The sequence below is a fragment of the Talaromyces stipitatus genome, genomic scaffold (assembly GCF_000003125.1).
Source record: "Talaromyces stipitatus ATCC 10500 scf_1105507295511 genomic scaffold, whole genome shotgun sequence".
Classification (NCBI taxonomy): Eukaryota; Fungi; Ascomycota; class Eurotiomycetes; order Eurotiales; family Trichocomaceae; genus Talaromyces; species Talaromyces stipitatus.
Window position 1 is genome coordinate 1,459,027 of NW_002990119.1, and position 24,592 is coordinate 1,483,618.

Sequence of the window (24,592 nt, forward strand, 5' to 3'; positions counted from 1 at the left end):
GGGGTTTAGAAACTAGTATACACTTCGAAATTGCTTGAGTCAAGAACTGTATTGATTGTACAAGTCGAGTAAGTGACTGACATATAGCTACAATTATACTATCAGCTCCATTCTTCCTTCAACCCCTTCAATCCCTTTGTCCCAGATACCTTCTTCTCTGCCTTGGTTCTTTGCTTCTTCTCCTGCTCCTGAGCTTCCAACTCTGACTCTGCCGTAGGGAAAGCCTCCTTTTTCGACCCCCACAAAGTCCTTACACCCTCATCAACCGGTAATGCATTCTCGCCACATATCCTTTTTTCCTCCTCAAGCTCCTCCTCACTCAAACCATTCGTAGCCCAAATACGATGAATACGCAAATCATAGGGACCTTCAACACGATCCGTAAGACCAATACCAATAGATTTTATTCTGTTTTTCAGTAGTGAATGTTGAGGTTCAACGATCATGCCGTGGTTTGTGCGAACGAAGGATTGGAGTGGTAATAGGACTGTCTCCCATCCTGATGTACCAGATGTTGTTGCACTTATAATCGTCTCTGCGGGAGGGATGTCTGATAATGACGGTGGGATACCACCCGGATATAACGTGTCGTTAATATCGCCAACTTCTGATGACTCTGCTGCAGCCGCTGATGGGCTCGAAAGTGCCTCTTGTTGCCGTTGATATACCCGATGATGTCTTGTATACAATCTATGCTGATGAATATCCGTCTCCACAATCGAATCCGACTGAATGTTGACTGTATATCTCCTCCCATCACTCTTCACCCGTAAAGCAAGGTATGTATATGGATCAACATCCCAGAATAAGCGCCCAAATAGCCAGTATCCTCTATCCCTGTTTCGAAAAGCCGCATATCCCGTACGCTCAACACGCCAATTGTTGGGGAGTTTTGTCGATATACTGCCGTGGAATCGTGCATGCGCAGGCTCGTTCGCAGTCGCTGTGACGAAATCTAAGTCGGCTTTACTGAAACCGCCAACAGCGCGGTCAGCCATGGTTTTGCAGGATGCGACGGTAGATTCATTTTCGAAGTCGAGGAGTTTGTATGGTTTTGTCGGTGTAGTGAGGGCTTCTGCGTTCCATGCTAGACATTTTATCAGTCCCTGATCCTGAAGAATAGAAAATCGCAGAGGAAAGGAAGGAAATGAAAATACCAATGCGCGTCAACCGGCTAAACTCTTCGGTGCTTTTTTTGAAGAAGCTAGGTGGCTTCGCAGCCAAGCAACGTGCTGTGGGAATCATTGTGATAATCCGCAAGGCACTCGGCACTCAGTACATCTCAAATATCTGAATCAAATTATTATACAATAAGAGGGAGAAAAGTGTTCAATGATGAAGCCGATGAGTTGATATGATGTTGAATGACGACGAAATAAAGTGATGCCAAGCCGTACGATTGATTGCGCTAAGATAAGAGTCTTGCCCTAACCCTAGCGCAGTTATGTACAGCTAAGTGTAGAACTTTTTCTTGCGACTTGCACATATCGATTGCTCAATTATACCTTTACATCTAATAGGAGGCCATACCATCAGGCTGTTACGTGATTATCCACTGAGACTGGACAAAGAGGAAAGGTATAGTACAAATAATTCCTTTTGACACGCCGCGCTCCTCAATAGCAGAGATACAGAACAGTATGACAAGGCAAAAGTGGCATATTGCTACATCCATAAATGAATCAAGAGATAGACATGTGCCTGGCCCGGAATTGTTGATAACCGGAAAATATCTTATTCCTGAACAGCTGCATCCTCTTCATTTGTGTATTTCGAAACTCGTCGGTCGACAGATCGCGAGAATTTTGAACATCCTATAAGCCGCGGACGAGCTGTTTGTACTGGGATTTCTAAGCATTTTTCAAATGAGTAGCTTTTCTAGTTGATCTGCACGGATCAAGTGTGACGATGCCAATCTCACGTATTCGAACTATCCAGCGCTGCATACAGAGTTGCGTATCTACTGAGAATATCAAGCATGAGAAAAGGAAGAAGAAGAAAGCAAACTCGCTACGCCCAATCCCCCGTATAATACTATCCCGTGTGCGTCGGTTCCTAATTCAGTAACTGTTCCCATCATTAACTTCACCGCCCAGTAGTATACCGATCGCCTCATTACGCCGTCACAGCCTTCACGTCCTATCCAACTGTCACATCAAGGAAGGTTGCTGTTGAGGCGGGACTGGCTGGTTCGTGGCAGCCTGGCCATCCATGATGTCTGATCAGTGATTACTCGACCAGAAACGAGGCCCCGTCAATGAGTATGAGCCTGGGTAACCCATAAACGCATTTTTTAGACATATTTCTGGCTGATAATTGCGCTTCGCGTTCCTTTGTGGCAGGATTGATAGAGCATCGTCGTACCTGCTCTTCAGAGGTAGTCCAGATCGCCTGTATCAACATCCTCGGAGCTACCAACTACCCAGACAGTCGAGTCCTTTATGTCCCCTCTCCTCGTCGAGAGAGAGTAGATGCTGAGATAGAATAAACCTGATGATGAGTTTCATCACCACCGGGTACAGCTGCTGGTCATCATCCCGAGTTCCACCATGTCGAGGTCGAAGGGTCCGGCTTCGGTGTATCTAAAAAACTCCTTGCAACTAATAAACGTCATAGCGAGCTAGTCTGAGAAGCAGTAAACTAGCTCACTTCAGGGTCTGAGCTGCAAGTCACCCACCCCGTGTTGCGATCCACTATAATCCGGAACGGACAAAACTGTGACGCTTGCTCAATCCTAACAATATATTGACCCGGGGTAACCTATCGACAAGAATATTGTGTATGGGGAGAGGAAGAAAACTAAAAGTCAAGTTATGGACTCATACAAAGAAAAACTTTGTCCTTTGGGGCTTCGTGACGAGAAAGCCCTACCGCTGGTCAGGGCCGTCAGCCACTGCTTAACTTAGTCGCGCTGGTGAGCCACAACCGTCACAAGAACTGCCATTGGACTTAAAGTCTCAAGTGAATCAGACAGACAGTCGAAGCCCTCTTGATCCTAGTTCCGATATGGTATCTACCGACATCAGGTCTGAGGTCATGCCATAATCTATCAGGCGCTGTTGCTCACGGTTCATTTTCTTCGCCGTAATCCACGGTTTTTATGAATTCATTTGACCTCATGGAGGTGGACTCCGTATTCCGATCCACGAAAATTTGAGACGAAATTGTTGTTCGACCTATACGCTTGAGTCGATCGGACAGACAGCCGAAGTTCTTTCAATACCAGTTCCCACTTGTCTTATTCTTCCTAGCCAAGGATCCAGGCTGACCCAACATTTTCGTGCTGACGGCCATGAGTTTTGCTCCCCTTTTTCCGGACCATGGCCCGTCCATTTGCAGCTGACTCCCAGGGCCGCACTGGTTATCGCCGGCGAGCGTCATCTTTTTCCTCTCCTTTATACAACTGCATTGTCTGCCGAAAGACATCATTGTAGGCAACGGTCCTCGTCCGTCTGCAGTTATGAGACGCCGATTGTGGCTTTACCATAATCCCACCGTTTCAGCTCCTTCGTGAGTTCACGTTGTCGTCTTTACTCTGCCCCAATATGGCTCATGCTTAGATAAAGAGGGTGATATCCCAATGGAATATGAATACATTATCTGCATACATTGAGTGTTTTCCGGACAAAGGAGGGACGGAAACGAGCTGGATTCACCATTTGTCTGATGACCCGACTCACCATTAGCCTGGCGAATGGAATCTCCAATGGTGTGGCCGTTGATTCAAGTAGTCTTTTGAGCATTGATGGCCATGCCGAGGCCAGCAGGAGGCTCTCGACGAAAATCCAACCATTCGAAATCCATGGGACCCAGAATAGTCTCTTTCAACCTAGGTATTCAAGGATGCATCGCGGAATCAACTGCCATGCATGTCTGGCTTCGGACTTTGTGCGTCGGAAAGGGCATATTTTCAGTGGGACCGGCAGCAGCGCGAGAGGGCTGATGAAGCTGGGACGGAGGTAGATATGACCATGGACACAAGTGCTTGTCCGGGAGTTTGTTCTGGTGTCTGTCCTGGTGCCTGTCCAGGTTGCTGTTGGCCCTGTTGTTCTTGATGTTGTCGCCAGTGTTCCTCTAGCTGGTTTAGAAAGCTTTGTCGATGTATGCGTTGGAGATTGCATTTGTGAGAACCGGAAATTATGTCGTTCGACCAAAAACGAGGCTCCGTTATGGGGTGGTAATTTGTGTGGTTTATATAGGCAATTTGACGCATATTGCTGACTGACAGGCACTGATAGCCATGGCGAGGGGCCTCGATGCAGGTCTAACCATTCTGAGTCCTTGACACGAAAGATACCTTTCTTCAGTCTGGGGTTGCTCTACCATGCATCTCGGAATCAACAACTAGTCATTTCTCGCTTCAGATTTCGTATGCTTTTTTGAGAAGTGCCACTGACACACAGCGTATGCGTTGGAATTCATTTAGCATTTGGAGCACACGAACCCCATGCATCGCCATTTGAGAGTACTCGTACCACTGACAGGGCGCGATAGGAGGAAATATTACAGTTATGCCTAACAAAGACTGAGGTTGGCAGTTTGATGTAACTTCTCATGTTCATTGACTCGCACAGTTATCAACAGCATGGTTGGTAGGCTTAACGCTCCAGTGTGGTCACGCAGCCAAAGGTGGGAGAGGGAATGGTGCTATAGGTGAGCTCTGATTTGAGCTCCAAGCTATCGACATCATCTTTGGCAGAGGCGCCGTATGATGCGGACAAAAGGGCAGGCCCTCCATTCATGAAACTAGGATAATCATGTCCATTTGCGGGGGAATGTGGTTGTCGGACCCAGCACACGAGCTTGTTACATTTGGTGGACACAACCCCCATGTTTCTTCCTCTGATAGGGCTCGTGAGTACCGGCCGCAACAAAAGGAAGGAGTACAGTCGGGCCCGACAAAGATCGAGGGTGGGTGGTGTGATGCAACTTTTCGTATTTGTTGACTCAAGTATCTCTCTGATCAAGAGCATGGTTGATTGATTAGATTTTCCGGGGTTGTCACTCACAATACCGTTTGATCAAAAACGAAACGACCATGATGGGGCTTTCTGGTAAGTGATATTGGAGTGATCTGAGCTGTTGCATGGCCTCACATCATTTCCAACTAGGAGCGTTTGATAAAACTCTGGCACCCTACAATAAAAGTCTTGATACCTAGATAATCACCGGTCACGGTATGGTTGAACAGATTTGCCTCCTCTTCCTCAGAAGGTGGTGCGGTAATGTCCGGCAGGTGAATTGGATGACTTGCTTGTATGCCATATTGAGATCTGACCAATGAGATGGGAAAATACTGGACATGTTCTCTATCACCATTTGTATAGTCCAATATCATCGCTAATATAACTTACCAGAAGCTCGTTCTCAGTCCCATAGACAGGAGCAATGTAAGGCAGAGCCAGATCCCGTCGAGCTGGACGAACCCAGATCATTTAGACTGCTTCAAAACACAATTGGCATCCTTGACAATATCCAGAGGTAGTAAGTAACGAGGGGATTTGTACTCTTTGAGCTTGAATTTGAAGAAAGAAGCCAAAGACACCGATCCGACTGGAGTCTATTGATTTTTAGTATGCGAAGTCAAAGTCAAGTCAAGTATAATCAAGCATGGGTGGAAGAATAATGCATACAGTGTTGAATAACAATGTACAATCATTCCCGACTCCTCGGTTTTTTTCTTCTTTTGTCCGCAGTATAAGTATTCGTATCAATCCACCTACAGTGCCTGCTTGTAACCCATCCCGTCGACGGATGGTTGTCAACTTCCATCCAGCTGGAAACGTGCATTCGCCTCGTTGAAGATGAAGATGAAGTTGAAATTGGAGTAGTTAATTTGTCCCGTGGGACTGGTATATGCGCCCTTATCGGTATAGGTGTCGTCTTGAAACTCGACGATGAGCCAGAATCGGGCTTAGGTCTATTCTTTGGCGGGCACCTAATTTAATAATGACATGTTAGTGAGATACCTAAACCAGATGAGGAGTTGTACATACTTGGTGAGCGGTTGAAACTATAGCGGCACGCTCCGATGGAAAGATCACCGCCAGCCCGTTGTGGTACTTGCTTCTAGGATGCAGGTACCGTAACTTTGGGATGCTGTTACAACCGACTATGGGCAACAGACATGGAGGCGTTATCGGTGCCATTGTGATCTTTAAACTCCTCGATAGGCGAATTTCATGGTCAAATCGATACACGCTTTCGCATGAAATTCTGACATCACCTCACTAATTTATCTCAGAACAGACGTTAGTGAGTGATCAAAGTCATATGAATATGCGAACAAACCTATAACCACGCTGTGCATTCCGCCACCACGACATTCTGGGGACTCCCTCACGAGGTTCTAGTGAGACCTGCGATACGTTGGAGGATAAGGATAATCGCAGTGTTTAGGGTGAGTCCATCGTCTTTTCTTGTCTGTTGTCTTTATCACAGCTGTCGTCAGCATTGTCTTTGCTCCCAGGGTGGGATTTTTGTTACTGTTACTCCAGTAGTGATTTACCGCTCGTGATCAACCACGAAGCGATAAAAGTCACCTCGCAACAATCAGAGTCAGCACTAAACGGCTTGCTACTCTGAAGAGATTCTGGCAACCAGCTACTACTAAGGTTGCCGATTGTGATAGCACCCATCAGCAGTAGATCAAGGGTCGAGTCTTAATGAGCATTATCTCGTGCATGCCGCCAGGTGCAGTGTGGACACATCGCTTTATAGTCATATTCATGTTCCGTCGACAAGCTTGATATCCAAATCGGAGAGCACCAGGCATGAGTTGATTAGTGATCTGTGCCTCATTGGATTGCTTGGCAAAACTCGCGGACACACTTCAACTCCGGGTCACTCTGTAAACGGGACTGGTTGCAGCGTCCCATACATCGTGGAATAGTTTTCGGAAGGGAATTTGTGAATGCCTTCCATGCTCCCATCTCATGGTACTTGCGAGTCCTACTTTGCGAGGACCCTACGCCGTTCTCGCAGGTTGTAGTAAGACTCATCCTGGTAATCGGTGATGTGTCGATATCCATAGCGATATCCAGCACAATGACATGTTCGAACCAACCCTCTGCATTGTCCGATGGTGCGTTCTCCATGTTGTCTAAGACGTACTTGCGAGTCTTACTATTGCGGCTCCTACTCTCACGGGCCCTGGTACATCCTCGGCCACAAACGCAGGGTGAGGCTAACTTGTATCAATGGTGTTTTGTCCAAGTCGATAATGATATCCGTCAGACAGTAGTCCCAATGCTCTCTTGATCACAAAGCTTCGTCAATGTCGCATGAAACAAATTAAGTTGAACACTTATGTATCCGAAATGGCCAGCAACCACTTATCACGGGTTTCGAAGTCCTCAGGAGGATCCACAACCTCGCGAGCTTCAACTTCAACGGGAGCTGCAGCAACGCGGAGAGCAAGAGCGGCTAGGAACAGGATGTAGAGCCTCATATTGATTTGTTGGATTGGAGTAGACGACCCGATGAGGGTCGACAACGTGACGATAGTTGATAGAGCCAAGAGCGAGTGAAGATGGCGACGATCACTCTGCTTTCCGTTGTCACAGCTTTTCTTAGAAATTTTCCTGGACTTCTCTTTTTTGGCTGCAGCATCTACCGGCGACAGACACACGATCTTGCACAACGTCATCTATCGAGGACTCGAAGGCATTATCAATGGTGGCATTGACAACAGCGTTAAGGTCAGCGGCGCTTGACCACTAGACTTGAACAACATGGTTTTCTTGCTACAATTAGAGAAGCGTTCGATGGTAGTGTGTGCAAAAGCCGAGTGCTCACACAAATAGCTCCAATCATCTGACGGGGACGTAGTGTGCAGGACCATCACGATCTGTAGAGGCGACATGAGAGGTCAGTCAGATCCATAGGCCTCTGCTTTTTCATCGGTATATTAAGGGCCTCAGCAAAGCAGTCAGAGATAACTCACGTCCATGACTGTTGCGCATTCCATCTCCTTTGGTGGCGGACTATATATCGAAATGTCATCTCGCGTAGTCAGTCCGCAAGCCGTACCAGCAATATAGCCAGACACCTCGACAAGGACTATGGGCGCGTTTCTTGTCCGCTGTCTAGTCACCGTCCAATCTCCCTGTCCAGACACAGCTCCATAGCCTGTGCGTGCTATCAATGTGCTCAGAATCAAGTTGTTTCTGTTGAATGATACAGATTTCCTGAGGGAGAAAAATGCTTAACTGCTGGCATTGAAGCTGCATCGGTGTCCTCGCATTGCAAATGGCATTATCGATCTCGTCGAAGAATTCATGGCAGTGCTCAGAGTACAGGCTAGGCAAGGTCAGTAAGCTGCGTCACGGGTAGATAGAAATGACATGTATAGGTCACAAGCATACTGAAAAATCACGTCTTTCAGTGGTCCAATAGCTCGAGATACATCCACCGAGGCATGGCTGGAGGGGTATGAGATTGAAGTCGGCACAAGCATACCCATAATACTGGCTATACCCTGGAGGCTGACCATCAGGATAAAAACCCTCCACTCTTAGGTCAAAGAAGGAGGAGGAAAAGGTGCTAAAGAGGAGCTCTGATTTGAGCGCCATTGATTTGGTGCCCCTAGCCACATCATCTTAGAAGGAGCCGTATGCGGACGAAAGACAGGCGGCTTTTCCGATGAGGGTGACCCATGCAAGATCTACTGACAAGCCTCTGCAGATGCTCAGGGCACCTGTTCATATCAAAGTTCTGTCGGTGAACCCTCTATGCGGTGGAATACATCAACATGTCAGGCTCATTGCCACTATTCTACAAGTAGACAGCGAACATCCGACCAGGGACCATTGTAAGAAAAGTTTGTCATGGTTGTACATTCCTGGAAGTAAAATGGGGAATAACCCATTAGAAACAGATTCATCTCTTGGACTCTAGGCCATAGGGGTTTCATGCTTTACCTACCTGTAAACGTGGGTCGGAACCATGTCAGTGTTCCTGGACGTATCCGCAACCACATAATGCCACTTACTTCAAAACGGTCATACAGGTGCCTTGAGAGGAATGCGCAGCTACGGTACGAGACCTTTCCTACCATCAGACTCGAACCCGTTCGATGGGAGGCGTTGTCGGAGATGACCACAGCTTCTTGGTTTTCTGGACGAGACATGAAATGTCTCAAAGACCGTATATGCTCGAGTCAAATCTAACATGCATCGATTGTATCTTGATCTGCAGATAGGTCTTTTGCCTCTAGCCATGTAGCGGGATGCATGGTCTTGGGCTTGCTTCTACCCAATCACAATCAGCAACTCTAATCAACATGGCAAAAGGGGTTGAAGTATATAAACATACTGAGGAAACATTGAACCAGTTCCCGAGTCTCGCCTTCTTCGACCAGGTACTCTTTAGGTCAGACAGAGAACGAATCGTTCGACCGTAGATCTGCTCATTCTTTGACCGATTTCCAACACGAAGGTCATGTCCGTCTTCGTAAACGAAAAGAATTTTCTTCTTCGGGCCGATTGTGAAAGACGGCCGGTCAAGGGGGAACTTGCCCGGCTCCCTGTCAAACATGCATGGGTTAGAGAATGAACACATCCTGGTGCTCAGGAAGCGGAAATCCTTCATCCCATCTCTGTATTTGACAACCGTCAACGAGAAGACCCTCAGTCTTGACTAAAGTTATCTCTTTCTCTGAGACACGCATTAACTGGAGAATGGTAGTAGTGAAGAGGTACTCGAAACGGACCTTAATGGAGTTTTCTGGTAAGTGGATGATGCTGGTTTTGAGCTGTTCCATGGCTTATATTATTTCCAATGGACTGCGTCTTCATAGTTGATAGGATGATGTCTCGGTTTCAACTTGAAAGACGGGCCTTTCTGTAATTGATGATTGATGAAGATAGAGAGGGAATCTTGAAGGAAACTCGAGGGGGAATTGACCCCCTTTTTATAGACAAAATCCTCCTTACTCCCTGTGAACACCGCCTTCTATTTCCATCCCTCACCTTTCATGCCCAGAAATGAGATGAACAAACGAAGTGAAGAGTGAGAGTTTGTGCTTCTCTACGCCCGGTGGTTGCTTACTTAGATAGGTAGTGTTTCTTTTATCCAGCAAAGGTTTGATATGTTATAGTCATTGTTATGCCGCCAGGTATGTGGTCTTGGTTCTAGCTACTTCATTCTGATCAAAGAAATCTTCATCGGTGTCTATCTAGATGAGGGATATACGAGTAATAATGAATATATATATATCAAAGAATTGTCAAAGATAGTCCTACCCATGAACATCATTACCTCTATCACTGTCATCACCGGTGACAAAAGGGGTAATCAACGCCCTGTACCAGGCGTATACCAGGGTGTAGCTGTGAACTGAAGTGGGGAGATTCTTTGATCATACAGACTGCTACAAACAGGCTTATCTACTTTTCACTGGACACCGGACTCTACTTCTGGGTCGGTGATAACTCTGGCACTCAGAAATATGAGACCAATACTCAAGTACAAATGAGTATGTGGTGATCAAATGCAGCAGAACTGAATATTATGGATGTTTCAGCGGGAAATTCCGGTCATAGACTCGGTCAACGGCTTTCATCTCATGCTCTGTAATCTATCTAGACAGTAAGACAATACACAGATACAATCACCTCCTTTCACTTAAAGCCTGCTTTCGCAAATCCAAGTACTTGGACGCATAATCATTCGCCAGAACCAGGTCACCCGACAAATGCATAACTGTAGCTTTCTTGGCCATCATTTCACACTGTCCTAGTAAATCTTCAATAGCTTCGTATTCATCATATGAGAAATCAATGTATGTCAATGCTCGAGTCACGTACTCCTTCTTCTTGAGCGGGTCTGGGACTTTATTTATCACCCCTTCTGATTCGTCGTCGTCAGACAGAGAAGGAGAAGGGGAAAAACATTCCCCGGCCAAGCCCATATTCGCATCCACCAAGATCGAGTATGATCGTGCTGTGAGATATCGATCATCTAATTCAAGAACCTGAGGCATGATACTCTCCATCATCTCTACCGCAACCTCGAATTCACGCATACTTAAGAGTATAGTGGCCAGCACCCCGATTGCCTCCCATAAACCCGGCAAGACGCGACATCGATGAGCAATACTGGCAGCTCTCATGGCTAAGGAAAATCCCCGTTGTGGAAGACCTGTCTTTTCAAGGATTCTGGCTTTGTAGCTCAGTAATCGGATTTGTGTCAAGACATCAAAGTTTTCTTGTTGCATTGTTTGTGCTATTCCTTCCACTATCGCCATTGCCTGGGAGTAATGGCCCTTTCGAAGGCGGAATTCAATCTCCAGAAACGATAGCTGGAGGACGAGGTCAATGTCGGGGATTCCGATGTCTTGCAGTTGGGCAAATAGATGTTCTACGGCAACGGCGTCATCTCTGAGACAGTATGAGATTATTTCAGTGTAAATTCAAGACAAGACCGTAACACACCTATGTATCTGCCGCTGTAGTTTCAAGATGCCCGAGTAATATGCCCAGTATTGATTCGCTTTGAGTGACCGCAAGTCCGTCTGCGCTATACCATCAAGCAGCGCGATTGCGTGTTTATAGCCACCACTATGGGATATCTATTGAATTAGCATAGTCCCAAGTTAATTAAGAAAGACATCATTCTCACCAGTTGACTGCTTCGATAGGTTATTTTGAGCATGTCTTCAAGAGGTGATCCTTTCGCATAACATTCACGAAAGATGTCGCAATGCAATAGAGCGATATGCGTTAACCCTAAGCTCATTAGCAGATATCCACATGGGAATGAAACCCTGCTTACCTATGCGAGAGAATAACGACGTCGCGAGGAGAAGTTGCGGGCCCATGGCTGTTCTCAGATTCCTAGTCACATTCAAGTAAAACGATCTAACAACGTTCTCAAAGACAGACGCTAGGCTTTCTCCCTATTCTCAATTAGTATGCTTCCAGGCTCATTTTTATATCGAGTTCCTACATTCTGCAGATCAAGTTTCGCTTCACTCAAATGCATGGTACTAAGTAAGCCCCATGATTCAGTCTCCTTAGCCTTAGCCTTGAGAAATGCAAGACCTTCCTTCTCACTACCCAGCATGCCAGTGTTCTGCACATCTTTCATTTCCTCTGGAAAAGCTTTCCCAAAATGATACAGCCAGCTCATACAGAAATTGAGACAGCTCATATCGTGCGATTCTCGAGCAATTGAAATAGCTTCTTGCATGGCTGACACAGCCTCTGCATAAGAGCCGAAATCAGCGTGCAGAATGGCGAGATTGAGTAGAGCATATTGATAGAAACTGCGGTCTCTGCTGTGCACCGTATAGTCAAAGTATCGATGGAGATTATCAAAGGATGAAGGATAGTCTCCTGCTTTCCAAGCATCCAGAAAGCGAATGTAGTGAGACATGCTGGGAACAGTCACTCCGGCCGAAATGATATACTCAAGCTGACTTCTAACCTCATCCGGTACGCGCCCGCCAATTCTCTGTAGTTCCTCGACTTGAAAGCTCAACAGTTGCTCGACATCCTTGGTGCTGACACCAGCTTCGTCGTCAGAGTCATGCTCGATATTGCGATAAACCACCTGGCCAATATGACTATCAGAGTCAAGACCGAGTTCTGCCAAATTAGCATCAACAGCCGATTCGCCGCCGGAGGGATGTCGCCTAGCCCAAGCACGATACGTCGGCAAGCGGTACTTGATAAATCCACGCCATAACTTGACCTGATCATGAAACTGTAAACGCGTAAACTCCAGCTGTCCCCGACGCACAAACGCGCCTAATGGAGAAGACCGAGATAGAAGCATACGATCACTGACATGCTCAATGCCTCTGTCTCTGTCCTGGATTTGCTCTTCTCTTGACTTCTCGACGATGTTGTTTATGTCGGCAAAGAAGCTCAACAGCGCATCACAGCAGTCTAGGGACCACATCTTTCGTAGTAGCAAGTCCCATACTGAACGGCCCGGGATTGAAGAGGCGTGGTATGAAAGGACTTCTTCCAATTCATCAATGGAGACGGCATGTTTCTTATCTCGAGTGAATGCGCGAGGAGGTTTGTCCGAGTCACCAGGTCGCGCGGGGAGTATGTGAGATATCAGAAACGACAGGACAGGCACAGCCGATGTGTTGGGGACTATCCCGTCGGCGTATAGCGACACCAGACATAGTAAGGTGACCTTGGAAGGGGTAAGATATCTACTCATTCTGAGTGTCTCATATCTTGGTCGTTGAATCGAGGGATTCTTGTGCTTCTTTGTCTTTGTTGATGCTGGACTATTTTGTCTCAACCAGTAGCATGTCGGTATGGAGAAAGAGTAACATTCATGAAGTTAGCTGTGTTCGCAGTTAAAATTGTCGGCAATTCGCGTCAAACTATGGTAACATCTTCATGATATATAGGTATCCGAAAGCTCTTCTCATGCAATGTCTTTGTTGTTGAGTTCTTTGAAGTTCTTCATTAACGCGAGTCCAAGAGTCGGCAAGAGCGCGATTTAGAAGCCTGAATTTAGAGGCATCAATTGTATGCGGCAAGCCCCGCTACGATTCAGTCATCTCTGATATCCCCGCCAAAAAAAGATTCATTACTCTAACTTACACTGAAACAAACACAATGGCTGAAGCTCTTACAAAAACTGACCTGCAGGGTGCACTGCCCCTGAAAGCTCGAGGTAAAGTGCGAGATCTATATGAAATAGACGATAAGACACTGCTCTTTGTCGCAACAGATCGTATCTCCGCATATGATGTGATCATGGAAAATGTATGAAAACCTACTCCAGACTCCCCAAGCTTCCTAATTGAACTTCTTGATCTGACATGAAAAATATTATAGGGAATCCCCGATAAAGGAAAACTCCTAACCCTCTGCACAAAAGCATGGTTCAAGATCCTCCAAGAAGCTATCCCCTCTCTCCGTACACACTTTATTACTCTTGACCTCCCACCTCAAATCCCCGAATCACTACGCCCAGCCTTGCAGAATCGTAGTATGCAAGTACGGAAATACGAGGTCTTCCCGATTGAGGCTATTGTTCGAGGTTATATCACCGGATCTGCGTGGAAGGAGTATCAGAAGTCGGGAACTGTGCACGGAATTCAGGTTGCGCCGGATCTCAAGGAGAGCCAGGCTTTCCCTGATGGACCAATCTATACACCCAGCACGAAAGCGGAATTGGGCCAGCATGATGAGAACATTCATCCTGACGAAGGTAAGTCTCAACCATCTCCTAAATTTCCGGGATACTAACGTATCCGAAAACAGCCGTCAAAATCGTCGGCGAAAAATACGCCTCCAAGATCGCCTCTCTCGCCATTAGTCTCTACCATGCCGCGCACGCCTACGCCTACAACCGCGGCCTGATCATCGCAGACACAAAATTCGAATTCGGCCTCGACCCCGAAACTGACGAAGTAGTTCTCGTAGATGAAGTCCTGACTCCCGATTCATCACGCTTCTGGCCCAAGGATCGTTACGTCATTGGTCAGGGTCAGGAGAGTTTTGACAAGCAGTATTTGCGTGATTGGTTGACTAGTCAAGGACTCAAGGGGAAAGAAGGTGTGAAGATGACGGAGGAGGTTGCGCTCAAGACGGCGGAAAAGTATAAGGAGGCTTGGGAGATTATTACTGGTGGTGGAGAGTTGTAATCTTCTTTGATTCCTCTTTGGTGTTCGGCGGTGATGGTTTTCTCTGTGATTTATTTGCTTCTTCCTGCCGGTCAATTTCAAGACTTGCTTGCTCATGTATAACTACTGAATTGGGATCTTGATAAGACAGGGTGGTACTTTGGCAGCTTAGCATATACCAATCGAATTATGAAATGGACTGATACCCGTCAGAGAGTATGTAAGTCTATATCAAGGCAATGCTTCCACTTGGCCAAGCTCATAGACAATAAAACTTCTAAATCTTCATTTCTCTAATCTATACAATAACACAGCAATAGTATAAACCTCTACGCATGCAATGAAAACATGTAAATCTTTCGACAATGTCCCCTAGTTCAAAGAATCATGCTCATATACCTCTGTCTTGTCAAGGGTATTGCTCCTTTGACCTCACTGCATACTGCTCAAGATCAAGGAAAAACACCTGCCATTTGATTGAGTTGAGTTCATATAATGAAAATGGAGCAGAAAAAAAAATCATACATGCTTTCTAATGCTGTGTTGGAGAGGGATGTATCACCCTATCAGTCATCTGTATATTTATTGGTTCGATTCGTTGATTTTTGTTACTGAGTCGAAGTGGTGAAAGGTCGTCTTGTAGCATTCAACAATGGTGTATGAGTCTAATCGCAATATGCAGGATCTCGATGCAAATAGCTGTCTTTTACTTGCGTCTCTTCATCGTCTTTTCGCACATGTCGAGTAATCCATTCTTCGCTTCGCTGTCCGGGAGAATGTCGATGGCAGCGGCGGCTTTATCGGCGTATTCCTGGGCGAGAGCACGGGTCTGCTCGATACCGTTACTTCGAGCAACAAGTTCGCGGGCCTGGAAAAGATCAAAGTTAGTATCTCGACTCGCAGAAAGATTGTGCACAAGCTCACCCTTTCCACATCACCCTCTTGCTCAAATTTCCGTCCCACCAAAGCTCCCAACTCAGGATTCTCCTTCCACGCAAAAAGCAACGGCGCAGTAGCAAGACCCAACTCAAGATCGGCACCAGCCGGCTTTCCAAACTCAGCTGAGTTGACAGTGTAGTCCAGCATATCATCAACCAATTGGAAAGCAAGCCCTAAGTTACGGCCATACGAGTACGCAGCTTCGACGATATCCGGGGTACTATTTCCGAGCAATGCTGCAGCGCGGCAGGATTTGCTAATCAGACTAGCAGTCTTGAGGTAGGTCTTTTGCAAGTAATATGTAATAGTATCATCGGTAAAGACGGGGGATCGTTCATCAGATGCAGTATTCTTCAACTGCATAAATTCTCCTTCAACCAAATTCGCAATGACTGTTGCCAGGAGCTCGATAACTTCCGGATTTCGTAGTCGCGCCAAAGCGACAGAGGCACGACCCAGGAGAAAATCACCAGCCAGGACAGCCATTTTATTTCCGAACTGCGTGTTTGCCGAGCTTGACGATCGTCTAGTCACCGCGTTATCAATCACATCATCGTGAAGTAGAGAAGCTGTATGGATCAGTTCCGTGATTTCGGCCAGTCGGCGTTGAGCAGGTAGAATATTCGGATCTTCGCCAAAGATACCTTCCAACTCGGCAGCGGGAGCTGTCAGGGGACTTGTGTCGGGGTTCGCATCTGCTAGGACAAGCGGGGAGCTGATGGGTTCGCTGATGTAAGATTGTTGTTGAGAGGAGATGGAAGTAGAATGTGTATGCGGGTTGCGAGGGGCGAGAGCCGTAGCTTGCGACATGAGTAGGACAAGTAATGGTCGCACGTGTTTCCCTTCGCTCCATGTATAATATTTGGCAACTTTATCCAGCATTGGGTGGCCAGAGCCTAATAACTTTCTGATATTCTTGGTCAGAAACTTCAATTCCTTCCCAACGATACGTAATGGGTCGACTGAGACGCCAGGCGGAGCTTTTGGGAAGCCCTTGGTGAAAAGAGTCTGCGCTGCTGAGACAGCGGCGCCGATGGGTGATACATCTCTTCGTCGTGACGGATGGTATTTTCTTGAGTGAACGGAGGGGATAACGGCCAAAAGAAGCTCATCGCGAAGGCATTGGGAGCATATCGAGGTTGTCGGGCGCGGAAGTACAGCCGTAGCTTGACGGTTTGAGAATAGCAGCCCGGAAGAGGCGCGAACAGCTCGAGATCTCATAGTCGAGATCTTTGTCGGAGGAGGTATTGGTACAAGAAAGAATTAAACAGCCATATAACAAGCAAAAGAACAGCAATGCACTGAGCTGACGAGGGAAGATGTCACGAGTCAGAGCTCTCTCTCTTTCTTGAGAACTTGGAAGTCGTACCTCGGCGGGTCCGACGATTTTCTCGGCCAATGAGAATGCACTGAGCAATCGTCGGTGCGTCTCCGATTCATCCCGGCTCAGCAACTTCAGCTTCATTCTAGACATTTTGATACTCTGACTGCTCCAAGAGTCTCTAGACTGCGATCAATTACGGCTGAATATTGTTCTGGGTTATACTGAAGTTCTATCGGAATATTTCTTGTACTCATTTGATGCCTGTGTGTGATTCCTCTCCAATAACCGTTTCGCTTTTCTAAGTTTTCTTTCCTTAGCCTGAGAGTCTCGAGCTCGAGATATATATCTTCAAAGTGGGAGAATGCTGCATGTGTAAGATTGAAGAGCCCCGGAGAAGATATACATACTTAAAACTTTAATAACCTTGAAACTAAGAGCCAATGGGTATTTAGGTAGTAAACCAATGAATCAATATGCAGAAGGAGATGATGACGATAGATTCAACTACCTATCGCACTTGACAGAGACTTCAATATCAAGCGTTTCCCTAAACGAGAAGAGTCAGATAGTCCTGAGTTACCTAGGTATGTGAAGCAGAAATAGATTTCTGTGCTGTATATAACCGTCTACGAGAACCAAGGGGGAGAAGCAAAGTCCATCACGGAGGATTATGAGTGGTAAGATGATGCTGAAGGATTGAGTTGCTGCACTGTCCTAAATACATGATAAAAACAGAATAAGAAATAACATTTAGACATCCGAAAAACTCGCCATAATGTTAGGTCTTCCAACGCCCATTCCATAGACTCAGTCGTCTCCTCGAGCTGGAACCGCGATACTGTCCACTCTTCTTGTAGGAGAATTATGGCTGATGAGCCCAATGGGCGGCTGAAAATGGATGCATGCAAAGCCCTAACCAGCAGTCCTCATATGGCGCCTGTAAGAGAAGCCGTGGCTAGATTGTCACATTTCCCCTGGGTGTTCTGCCATATAATGATGTCCGGTTCATGACCTTGCATTGAGTCGATCGTGGCTACTTGAAGTAGTTCTGTGAATGCTACCAATTTGTGAGGATCGCCAACCTTATGCTGGAGGCAGATGGAGGCAAAGGATATCGATTAAGCTAAGTTTCCCGTAACTGTGTGGTGAAGCGATACATGAAGTATAGATATGATCACAAATTGCCCCCCTTTCGAAGATAGCTCCTGACCTCAGTAGCTGCAATGGCATAAAATCGTAATAAGTGGTAGATGAAAACAGGTGATCGTAAGAAGTAAAGAAGTGATGATGCATGTAAGCAAATAAAACGAAACAAATGGTAGGAAGAGACGTAGGAGGCGATAATGACGGTCGAAAATGGGGGAATAGGGGGAATAGATGACAAAGTCAATCGCCATAGGCAGTGTAGGGTGAGTGCAAGAGATCGTAGTAAGCTGTTGGCTTACGCAGCCTTCCGCTTTTCTCGAGTCTTCTTTGAACTTATTGTTTGGGCCCCAAGGAATAATACTTGCTTTAAAGTATCAAATGCAGCTGACAGATCATATCTACTGCAGTCATCAGTGAACAGTTCGAGAATGGCTTTGAAACTTGAATTTTGTCATAGAGGAGAATACCGACTACATTTATAGAACAGAATGTCTCCTGCTTTGATATAACAATCTCAATATTTTCCTCTGAATCTTTCCCATCATAGTCCATGACGATCCGATTCAGAGAGTTATCACACAGTATGTCGAAGTCTTCGATTCTAAACTTTGCCACATCTTGTCGACTGTTGGTTGATAGAAGCTCAGCTGTTTCTCGGCCACTAGATGTTCGATTTGTGTCACCTCCTGTGCCGAGAACTTCATGATTCAACCGTATATGTGTACTTGATATAACATAGCAAGGCAACGCAACCACATAGTGTGTAGAGCCGTGGAGCGAGCCGTTACCCTAAGTGCTTGTCAGTGATGAGCTTCTGGGGAGCCCCTTAGAGGCAGACATAACAAACACGAAGGTCGAAGTAGTGTAGACCTATAAAGCATGTCAAGAAAAGATTATGAGTCCTGAAGGAGGTCCAGTGCCATACAAGCAGTGTCATATAGTGAAGAAGATAGAGAAGATGATGGGGAAGAGAAAAAAGGCTGAGGCAGGGGGTAAATGGCAGCTTATGTGGATTAAACCATACGCCCTGAATCCCGATAGTCCCAGCCTCTGGTGAGCAAACACAGCTCAATGCCATCAAAGAGAAACAAAGACCGGGCAAGCAATGCAACCATACCAGGGCAATGGTGCGGTAATTCCCTTCATTCATTCTCGTTTACTCATGGAGACCTACTTGATTGTCAGCTAATGGAGAAGACATTACTTCTTCACAGAGCCATATCAGGTAGGGCGGAGGCCTTCTATGTACCATTCTTTATCAGCCTTCATGTAATTCCATCTCTTGATAAGTCTAAAGTGGCTTGACATACAAGAAATGTCCATATTCCGCCTGCCACACGGAATAAAGGCCTTGTCCAAATGCCATTACGCTCGCTATATGTTCTCTCTGGGCAACAGGTGGCGAATAAGGGGCGTTGGATGAGCAGGTCTTTCCCTTATCCTCAAATGCTATCTTCGGCATTCCTTCATTCAAACAACACCAGTAAAGAGGCTGGAAATTTGCAGCAATGGTGTGACCGCAACCTCGACTGGGAATTGACCCAATCTACAGCCTGACTATTAGCAAAGACCTTTCTCGACATGACAAAGAAGATTGTCGGGGCCCAAAACCTCTCACCAGAGCGTCTGCTGGGCTGGTACCCAGACATAGATATCTTCTTGTTGCGTATGGAGCTCTGCCAAGTACATTGAGGCAATTCTGGCAGTAGTTCCGATGCTATAGTCCTCTCCAGTGCTTCATAATGATAAAACAGAGACTTCAAAATCCATGGATGTAGTAAGAAAGAATTGTCGTCTTATGTGGAAGGAGGAGATGCAAACACCGGGCGCTCCCATCCTTTCTATTCTGGCACCGCGGGCGTTTGAGCTCTGTGGGCAACAGACTGTGCATTATAAATCGGCTCAAGAATCCCCCTGGACCTTTTTCTTCAACATCCTTCTCATATCCTTACTTCGTGTTCTTCACTATCTCCCTACTTCGACCCGCGATGTCAGTCTCGAGCTGTCGTAGCACATGTCCAGAGCTTACCAAGTACCTAGGTATGTGGCTGATCTTACTTGAGCCCTGTCATGGATCGTGAATCGAAATACGTATAATCCTCCTTAGGCAAATGTAGTAGTTATGCGAAAACATTTCCGGCTCTTCTCGAGAGCGTCACGCGGGATTGCAAAACAGTCTTGCGCGGCAAAGTAGGTAAGTGAACATCACTACATACCCACCACCGTCCGAGCAGACTTTGGGAGGCGGGGACAGACATACAGAACAATGGCTGAAGGAGTTGTGGGTTTGCCCATCACCAGAGAGGATGATAACCGGGAAATTGATGAAGGCGAACAACATTGGCAGGGCATCTGAGGTAGATATGGCGATGAAACATGAGGGCATGCGAGTTAGCAACGGCATCGAAAATATCATGGAGAAACAGCGAGACCTACCATATCTATTACAAAGGTCCAATCGACTATCCTGACTACACTACACGTCCTGATCTGACCCGAACAGAACTAAAATAAAAAAATCATCGTAATTGATTGGCAAGTCTTGTCTAGCTTATAAAGCTGGATACAAAAGAAACAAGAGAAACAAGAAAAGGAAATCGGCAAAATAGAGCAGACCGAGCTGAACGGACTGTACATACATGACCCTGTCTCCCCTTCACACACGCACATAGAAAAGAAAAAGGGGAAGTAGATGTAGTGTAGAGAGCGAAGGACGATCCCCAATGGCCCCGAAGTGTTCTGAAACCCTGACGCAGATAAAAAGTAGAAAAACACGTGAGTGAAAAAAGTCCTTGCAGTATACATGATTGTTGTTGAGGAATGGGATGCATCGCTTATACTGGCTCTATTCATACTTTCTTTCCGCTTAAATGCTATCAAAGTCACCGCCAGCATCGTCGTCGTCCATGTCACCGTCTTGGATTTCCTTGACGAGTTCTCGCTCACGCTCTCTCGCTTCTTGTGCGTTCTTCAGTTCCAGACGGTGTTGGTTCATGGGGAAGCGCATGGCCTGTATTATGTAAGTGACTGGCAACCGGTAAAAGGAAATACAACTAACCTTAACACTCTCATCGTGGAGACTTAAGCAAGCCTGGATACGAGCGTGGAATGCCTCACCCGGCTCGCTTGTCAGGTAAATATCACCGGCATCCTTGCTCTTCATATAACCCTGCTCGTGATCCAAAGTGGCATCAATAACACCATCTCGAATAGCTTTGGCGACAATATACTCAGCCGACTCCTCGCTATGTAAGCCAAGACGAAGGCAAATATCGCGCAAAGATATCCGTGAATATGCAATTGACATGACTCGAATGCCAGTCTTAATAACGTTCTGTCGTAGTCGCAAAATCAGAGTATATGTTCCATCTTTCCGGAAGGTGATGCAGTGAGTGTTGACGATATTCAAGAATCCATCGAGATCACCTGCGCTGACAGCACGGACAAGGAGGAAATATGGGTGCAGAGCTTTTTCCAAAGCCGGCTGACGGAAGACGGATCGGTCGGGAATATCGCCCATGAGCAGATCCACGATAACGAGAAGTTTCATTGACACCTGGTAGAATCCACCAGCGCTGTGGCTCGTCGGTGACTTACGAGTCGCTCCGGTTAAGTGTTCGTGCGCTTCACTGTATCGCAATTGTATAGCACGGATGCGACCGAGGTAGTAGAGATATCGCGCAATCTGATTGTTGGACGCTGCGGCTGGGAACTCGTTGTGGGCAATCAGAAGGTCAGCCTGTGTGATGTGTGAGGTGGACAAGTAGTTGCGCAACAAAAGCGTAATAACGGTAGCCTGAATATCGACATCCTTACGAAGGACAGCAGTGCGAAGCGCGGCGAGCAAAGGCTTGCGTATCGAAATGACTGCTGCAGCAGGGGAAGGAGGGAGGGGAGCCAACTGCTCATAGAACAGAGAGAAGTAAAAGTACACGCGAGCAGTCAAAGAGTCAAGAGTACGACGGTTGAGTTGCCGCAGTCGTTCAACTAATTTGCTGGAGAAATCTGCACCGCGCTGTGTCTCTTTCTGGTCGTAAAGATAAATCTGAACAAGTATCGACAGATAGGTGTCAACTTCTGGCAAGATTTCACGACTCTTGGGCTTATCGGAGTCTACATCCATCTTCGACGAGGCAACATCAAAAGCATCGGGCTTGCCAATGGCTTCTAATAGGAATGCTGCCGTCTGGCTCGAGCTAGAGTAAGTATCAACAATAACTTCGGCGAGAACGTCGGGTGTGATATGTTTGCGCATGGAGGATATTGATCGTAGGACTCGGAGGGTGAATCGGGAGTCAAAGTGCGTCACAGCACGCTCCAAAAGACCGAAATTATTTTGAATATCTAGACTCCAGAGTCAGCACAAATCATTGATAAACCACCACCGCGAAACCCTACCTTGGACAGCTTTCACTCGAGGATCAATCTCGGGTTCGTCAGACTGAGCGTCCTTGTCGTCAGAGTCTTCCATAGCGACGTCATCCTCTTTGTCTTTCTTATTGTCCTGGCCAGATAGTCTGGCACCCTTTGCTGGGGGCACTACAACAGTCATCTGGTCACCATCATGTTCCCTGCTGGTTGGGATGGACGGTGTAGGCCCACCTGCCGTATCCTCTTCCATCTCCACGTCTTCACCATTCTCTACAGGATCTGTGCCATTTCGCTGCGGCTGGTCGCCACTCATGTTGTTATTGCTGGTGTTCGAGCTGCTAGCGCCCTTGCCTGTGACGGGTTTCTTAGCCGGAGCTGATTTGGCCTTATTTGCCGCTGAGCGGGTTGTCGGGGCAGCTTTATCTTTGCTCGAGGCGGTATTCGAATTAGAACGAGCTTTTTCGCCGTTGGTTGATGATGAGGTATCACCCTTGCTGTTAGACCTCAGAGAGCGTCGTTCAACTGGCATCTTTTGCAGCTTGTGATAGCTCGAGAGTCGGGCGATCAGTCGTTCGGGGAAAGGGCTGAAGCACGTAATCACCCAGTAGTACAACTGCTGAGAGGTTATCGAGATTATGAACAAAACAGAATAGATAGATCAGAGACAACAAAAGGTGGGAGGGAGCGTGAGATGCGAACAAGAGTGATGGATGATGGAGGTGATGTCAAGGTAGGAGATAAAAGAGAAAGAGAGTCAGCAGAGAGAGCAGCAGCAACCACCTGCGCAACTGCCAAGCTCCGACGCCGAATTAGGTAAGCAGTCACTCACGCGAGTTGCTCAAAGTATTTCAGATAGACAAATACTTTGAACGTCCATGACACGAGAAATATCTGTTGTCGGTATGTGTCCTCTGTTGTAAGATGAGTTGGCACAGAAAGTGAGGATGTGTTGTCATGATTCGGCGCCTTGCCATAGCTCCTGCCTGAGGCCACTAAGTCCGCCTTGCTCTCCGTCCCAGCTTGGCGCGATTCCCAACGACAACAACAACAAGAACAACATCATAGCAACGGCTTAGAAGACTACTGCTGTTGTGCCGTATAATCCATTCATCATGTCGCTTTTAGAAAGCCATCTCGAGCAGATTACACTCTCCGCCAATGCCATTGCCGACTTGTCGTAAGTCTAGAACAATTGCAATATATTCGGCATACAGCTAATCCCCCGCAGGTTCCCTCCACCCAAAATATTCACCAACGCTCTACTAAACACTCCGGATATAACAGCCTTGATCAGAGACACGGAAGTTCATGAACGCGCACTATTCACACTCGATGCCTCTGCAAAACCTTCTCAACGGCGAGCAACGCGCCGAGGCACGACATTTCCGGCCGACACACAACGGGAGACGATGATCAGTCGCATCAATGCCGCAAGAAACAACCGGAATCAATCTGCGGTCGCTCGTGTCTTGGGTAACGATATGATGGAGGAGATTAGGCGCTCGGCGGGATCTTCTACAAGACTACAGCGTGGAGATATCAATGTGGAAGTGTTGTTGAAGGGTGCAGAGATTCTGTGCAATGTCTAGTCAGTCTTTTCCACTTCTGACTAGGCTAATTAACTTCTAACAAATTTATTCTGCAGTCCCGTTGCTGGTGCTGCCGAAAAAATTGCAGACATCCGTTATCGTTATTCTCAAATCAGCGAGTCGCTTGTCCGGCTGGAAGCTAGAGTTGCCGATAATGCTGCGGAATTAGAAGCTATGAACGAGGCATACGACCGAGACAATGAGATTGAATACCCGGAACTGCAGCAGCACGACATACAAGTTACGGATGAGGATATTGAGAGAGAGCTTGAGGAAATTCGCGAGTTGGAGAGGAGAAAACAGATCCTCGAAGATCGTGTAACAGGAATGTCGCGAGATCTAGGAGGTTTAATGAGATGAGGTTATGAATTGCATATCATTGCAACGATATTCCGGATTCGGGATTGACATTGAGCAGCGAAACCGGTTATCAGAGGCTGCAAAGCTTGACCAAGAGCCACTTCTTGCCCGGCATGGCTTGTAAGCATACTCTGCAGGATCCTTCACATTCCGACATCAAGGACACTGTTCCGAGATTGTCGGCAGGCAGAATACAGCTTGGGAATCATTCCACGTACTGGGCTCTTCACCAAACAGGTCAGACACATAGCTCTACCTCCTCCG

General features: G+C 46.7%; 8 protein-coding genes across 9 annotated transcripts, besides 1 other annotated feature; 2 read left to right on the plus strand and 6 right to left on the minus strand.

Annotated features, from left to right (window-relative positions):
* Window positions 1-101: 101 nt before the first annotated feature.
* Window positions 102-1,343, minus strand: TSTA_102590 (complex I intermediate associated protein (Cia30), putative; the record flags this gene model as incomplete). Its single annotated transcript, XM_002486221.1, has 2 exons — window positions 1,158-1,343; window positions 102-1,087 (listed from the first exon to the last, which is right to left on the minus strand). The coding sequence occupies exons 1-2, from the start codon at window positions 1,243-1,245 to the stop codon at window positions 102-104; spliced, it is 1,074 nt and encodes a 357-aa protein (XP_002486266.1). The 5' UTR covers window positions 1,246-1,343.
* A 5,454-nt stretch (window positions 1,344-6,797) lies between these two features.
* On the minus strand, window positions 6,798-7,097 carry TSTA_102600 (uncharacterized protein; the record flags this gene model as incomplete). Its single annotated transcript, XM_002486222.1, has 2 exons — window positions 6,798-6,848; window positions 6,972-7,097. 2 exons carry the CDS (start codon window positions 7,095-7,097, stop codon window positions 6,798-6,800), a joined length of 177 nt encoding a protein of 58 aa, XP_002486267.1.
* Window positions 7,098-7,306: 209 nt separating this feature from the next.
* TSTA_102610 (uncharacterized protein) lies at window positions 7,307-7,951 on the minus strand (the record flags this gene model as incomplete). Its single annotated transcript, XM_002486223.1, has 3 exons — window positions 7,307-7,425; window positions 7,631-7,718; window positions 7,946-7,951. 3 exons carry the CDS (start codon window positions 7,949-7,951, stop codon window positions 7,307-7,309), a joined length of 213 nt encoding a protein of 70 aa, XP_002486268.1.
* Window positions 7,952-10,546: 2,595 nt separating this feature from the next.
* Window positions 10,547-13,284, minus strand: TSTA_102620 (anaphase-promoting complex subunit Apc5, putative). Its single transcript, XM_002486224.1, has 5 exons — window positions 11,950-13,284; window positions 11,776-11,899; window positions 11,623-11,729; window positions 11,436-11,572; window positions 10,547-11,381 (listed from the first exon to the last, which is right to left on the minus strand). Exons 1-5 carry the CDS (start codon window positions 13,177-13,179, stop codon window positions 10,613-10,615), a joined length of 2,367 nt encoding a protein of 788 aa, XP_002486269.1. The 5' UTR covers window positions 13,180-13,284; the 3' UTR covers window positions 10,547-10,612.
* Window positions 13,285-13,535: 251 nt separating this feature from the next.
* Window positions 13,536-14,837, plus strand: TSTA_102630 (phosphoribosyl-aminoimidazole-succinocarboxamide synthase). The gene is made up of 3 exons (XM_002486225.1): window positions 13,536-13,736; window positions 13,809-14,184; window positions 14,238-14,837. Exons 1-3 carry the CDS (start codon window positions 13,587-13,589, stop codon window positions 14,618-14,620), a joined length of 909 nt encoding a protein of 302 aa, XP_002486270.1. The 5' UTR covers window positions 13,536-13,586; the 3' UTR covers window positions 14,621-14,837.
* Window positions 14,838-14,864: 27 nt separating this feature from the next.
* Window positions 14,865-16,851, minus strand: TSTA_102640 (hexaprenyl pyrophosphate synthetase Coq1, putative). The gene is made up of 2 exons (XM_002486226.1): window positions 15,524-16,851; window positions 14,865-15,467 (listed from the first exon to the last, which is right to left on the minus strand). Exons 1-2 carry the CDS (start codon window positions 16,757-16,759, stop codon window positions 15,306-15,308), a joined length of 1,398 nt encoding a protein of 465 aa, XP_002486271.1. The 5' UTR covers window positions 16,760-16,851; the 3' UTR covers window positions 14,865-15,305.
* A 3,664-nt stretch (window positions 16,852-20,515) lies between these two features.
* On the minus strand, window positions 20,516-23,310 carry TSTA_102650 (proteasome regulatory particle subunit (RpnC), putative). Of its 2 annotated transcripts, XM_002486228.1 has the most exons (4): window positions 22,611-23,310; window positions 22,407-22,547; window positions 21,067-22,352; window positions 20,516-21,018 (listed from the first exon to the last, which is right to left on the minus strand). In XM_002486228.1, exons 1-4 carry the CDS (start codon window positions 22,906-22,908, stop codon window positions 20,875-20,877), a joined length of 1,869 nt encoding a protein of 622 aa, XP_002486273.1. In that variant the 5' UTR covers window positions 22,909-23,310; the 3' UTR covers window positions 20,516-20,874. The 2 variants fall into 2 exon arrangements, with proteins under 2 accessions (XP_002486273.1, XP_002486272.1); XM_002486227.1 differs by having other exon boundaries at window positions 22,407-23,310.
* A 100-nt stretch (window positions 23,311-23,410) lies between these two features.
* TSTA_102660 (uncharacterized protein) lies at window positions 23,411-24,328 on the plus strand (the record flags this gene model as incomplete). Its single annotated transcript, XM_002486229.1, has 3 exons — window positions 23,411-23,556; window positions 23,608-23,967; window positions 24,025-24,328. The coding sequence occupies exons 1-3, from the start codon at window positions 23,492-23,494 to the stop codon at window positions 24,326-24,328; spliced, it is 729 nt and encodes a 242-aa protein (XP_002486274.1). The 5' UTR covers window positions 23,411-23,491.
* Window positions 23,413-23,438: a microsatellite.
* Window positions 24,329-24,592: the final 264 nt, after the last annotated feature.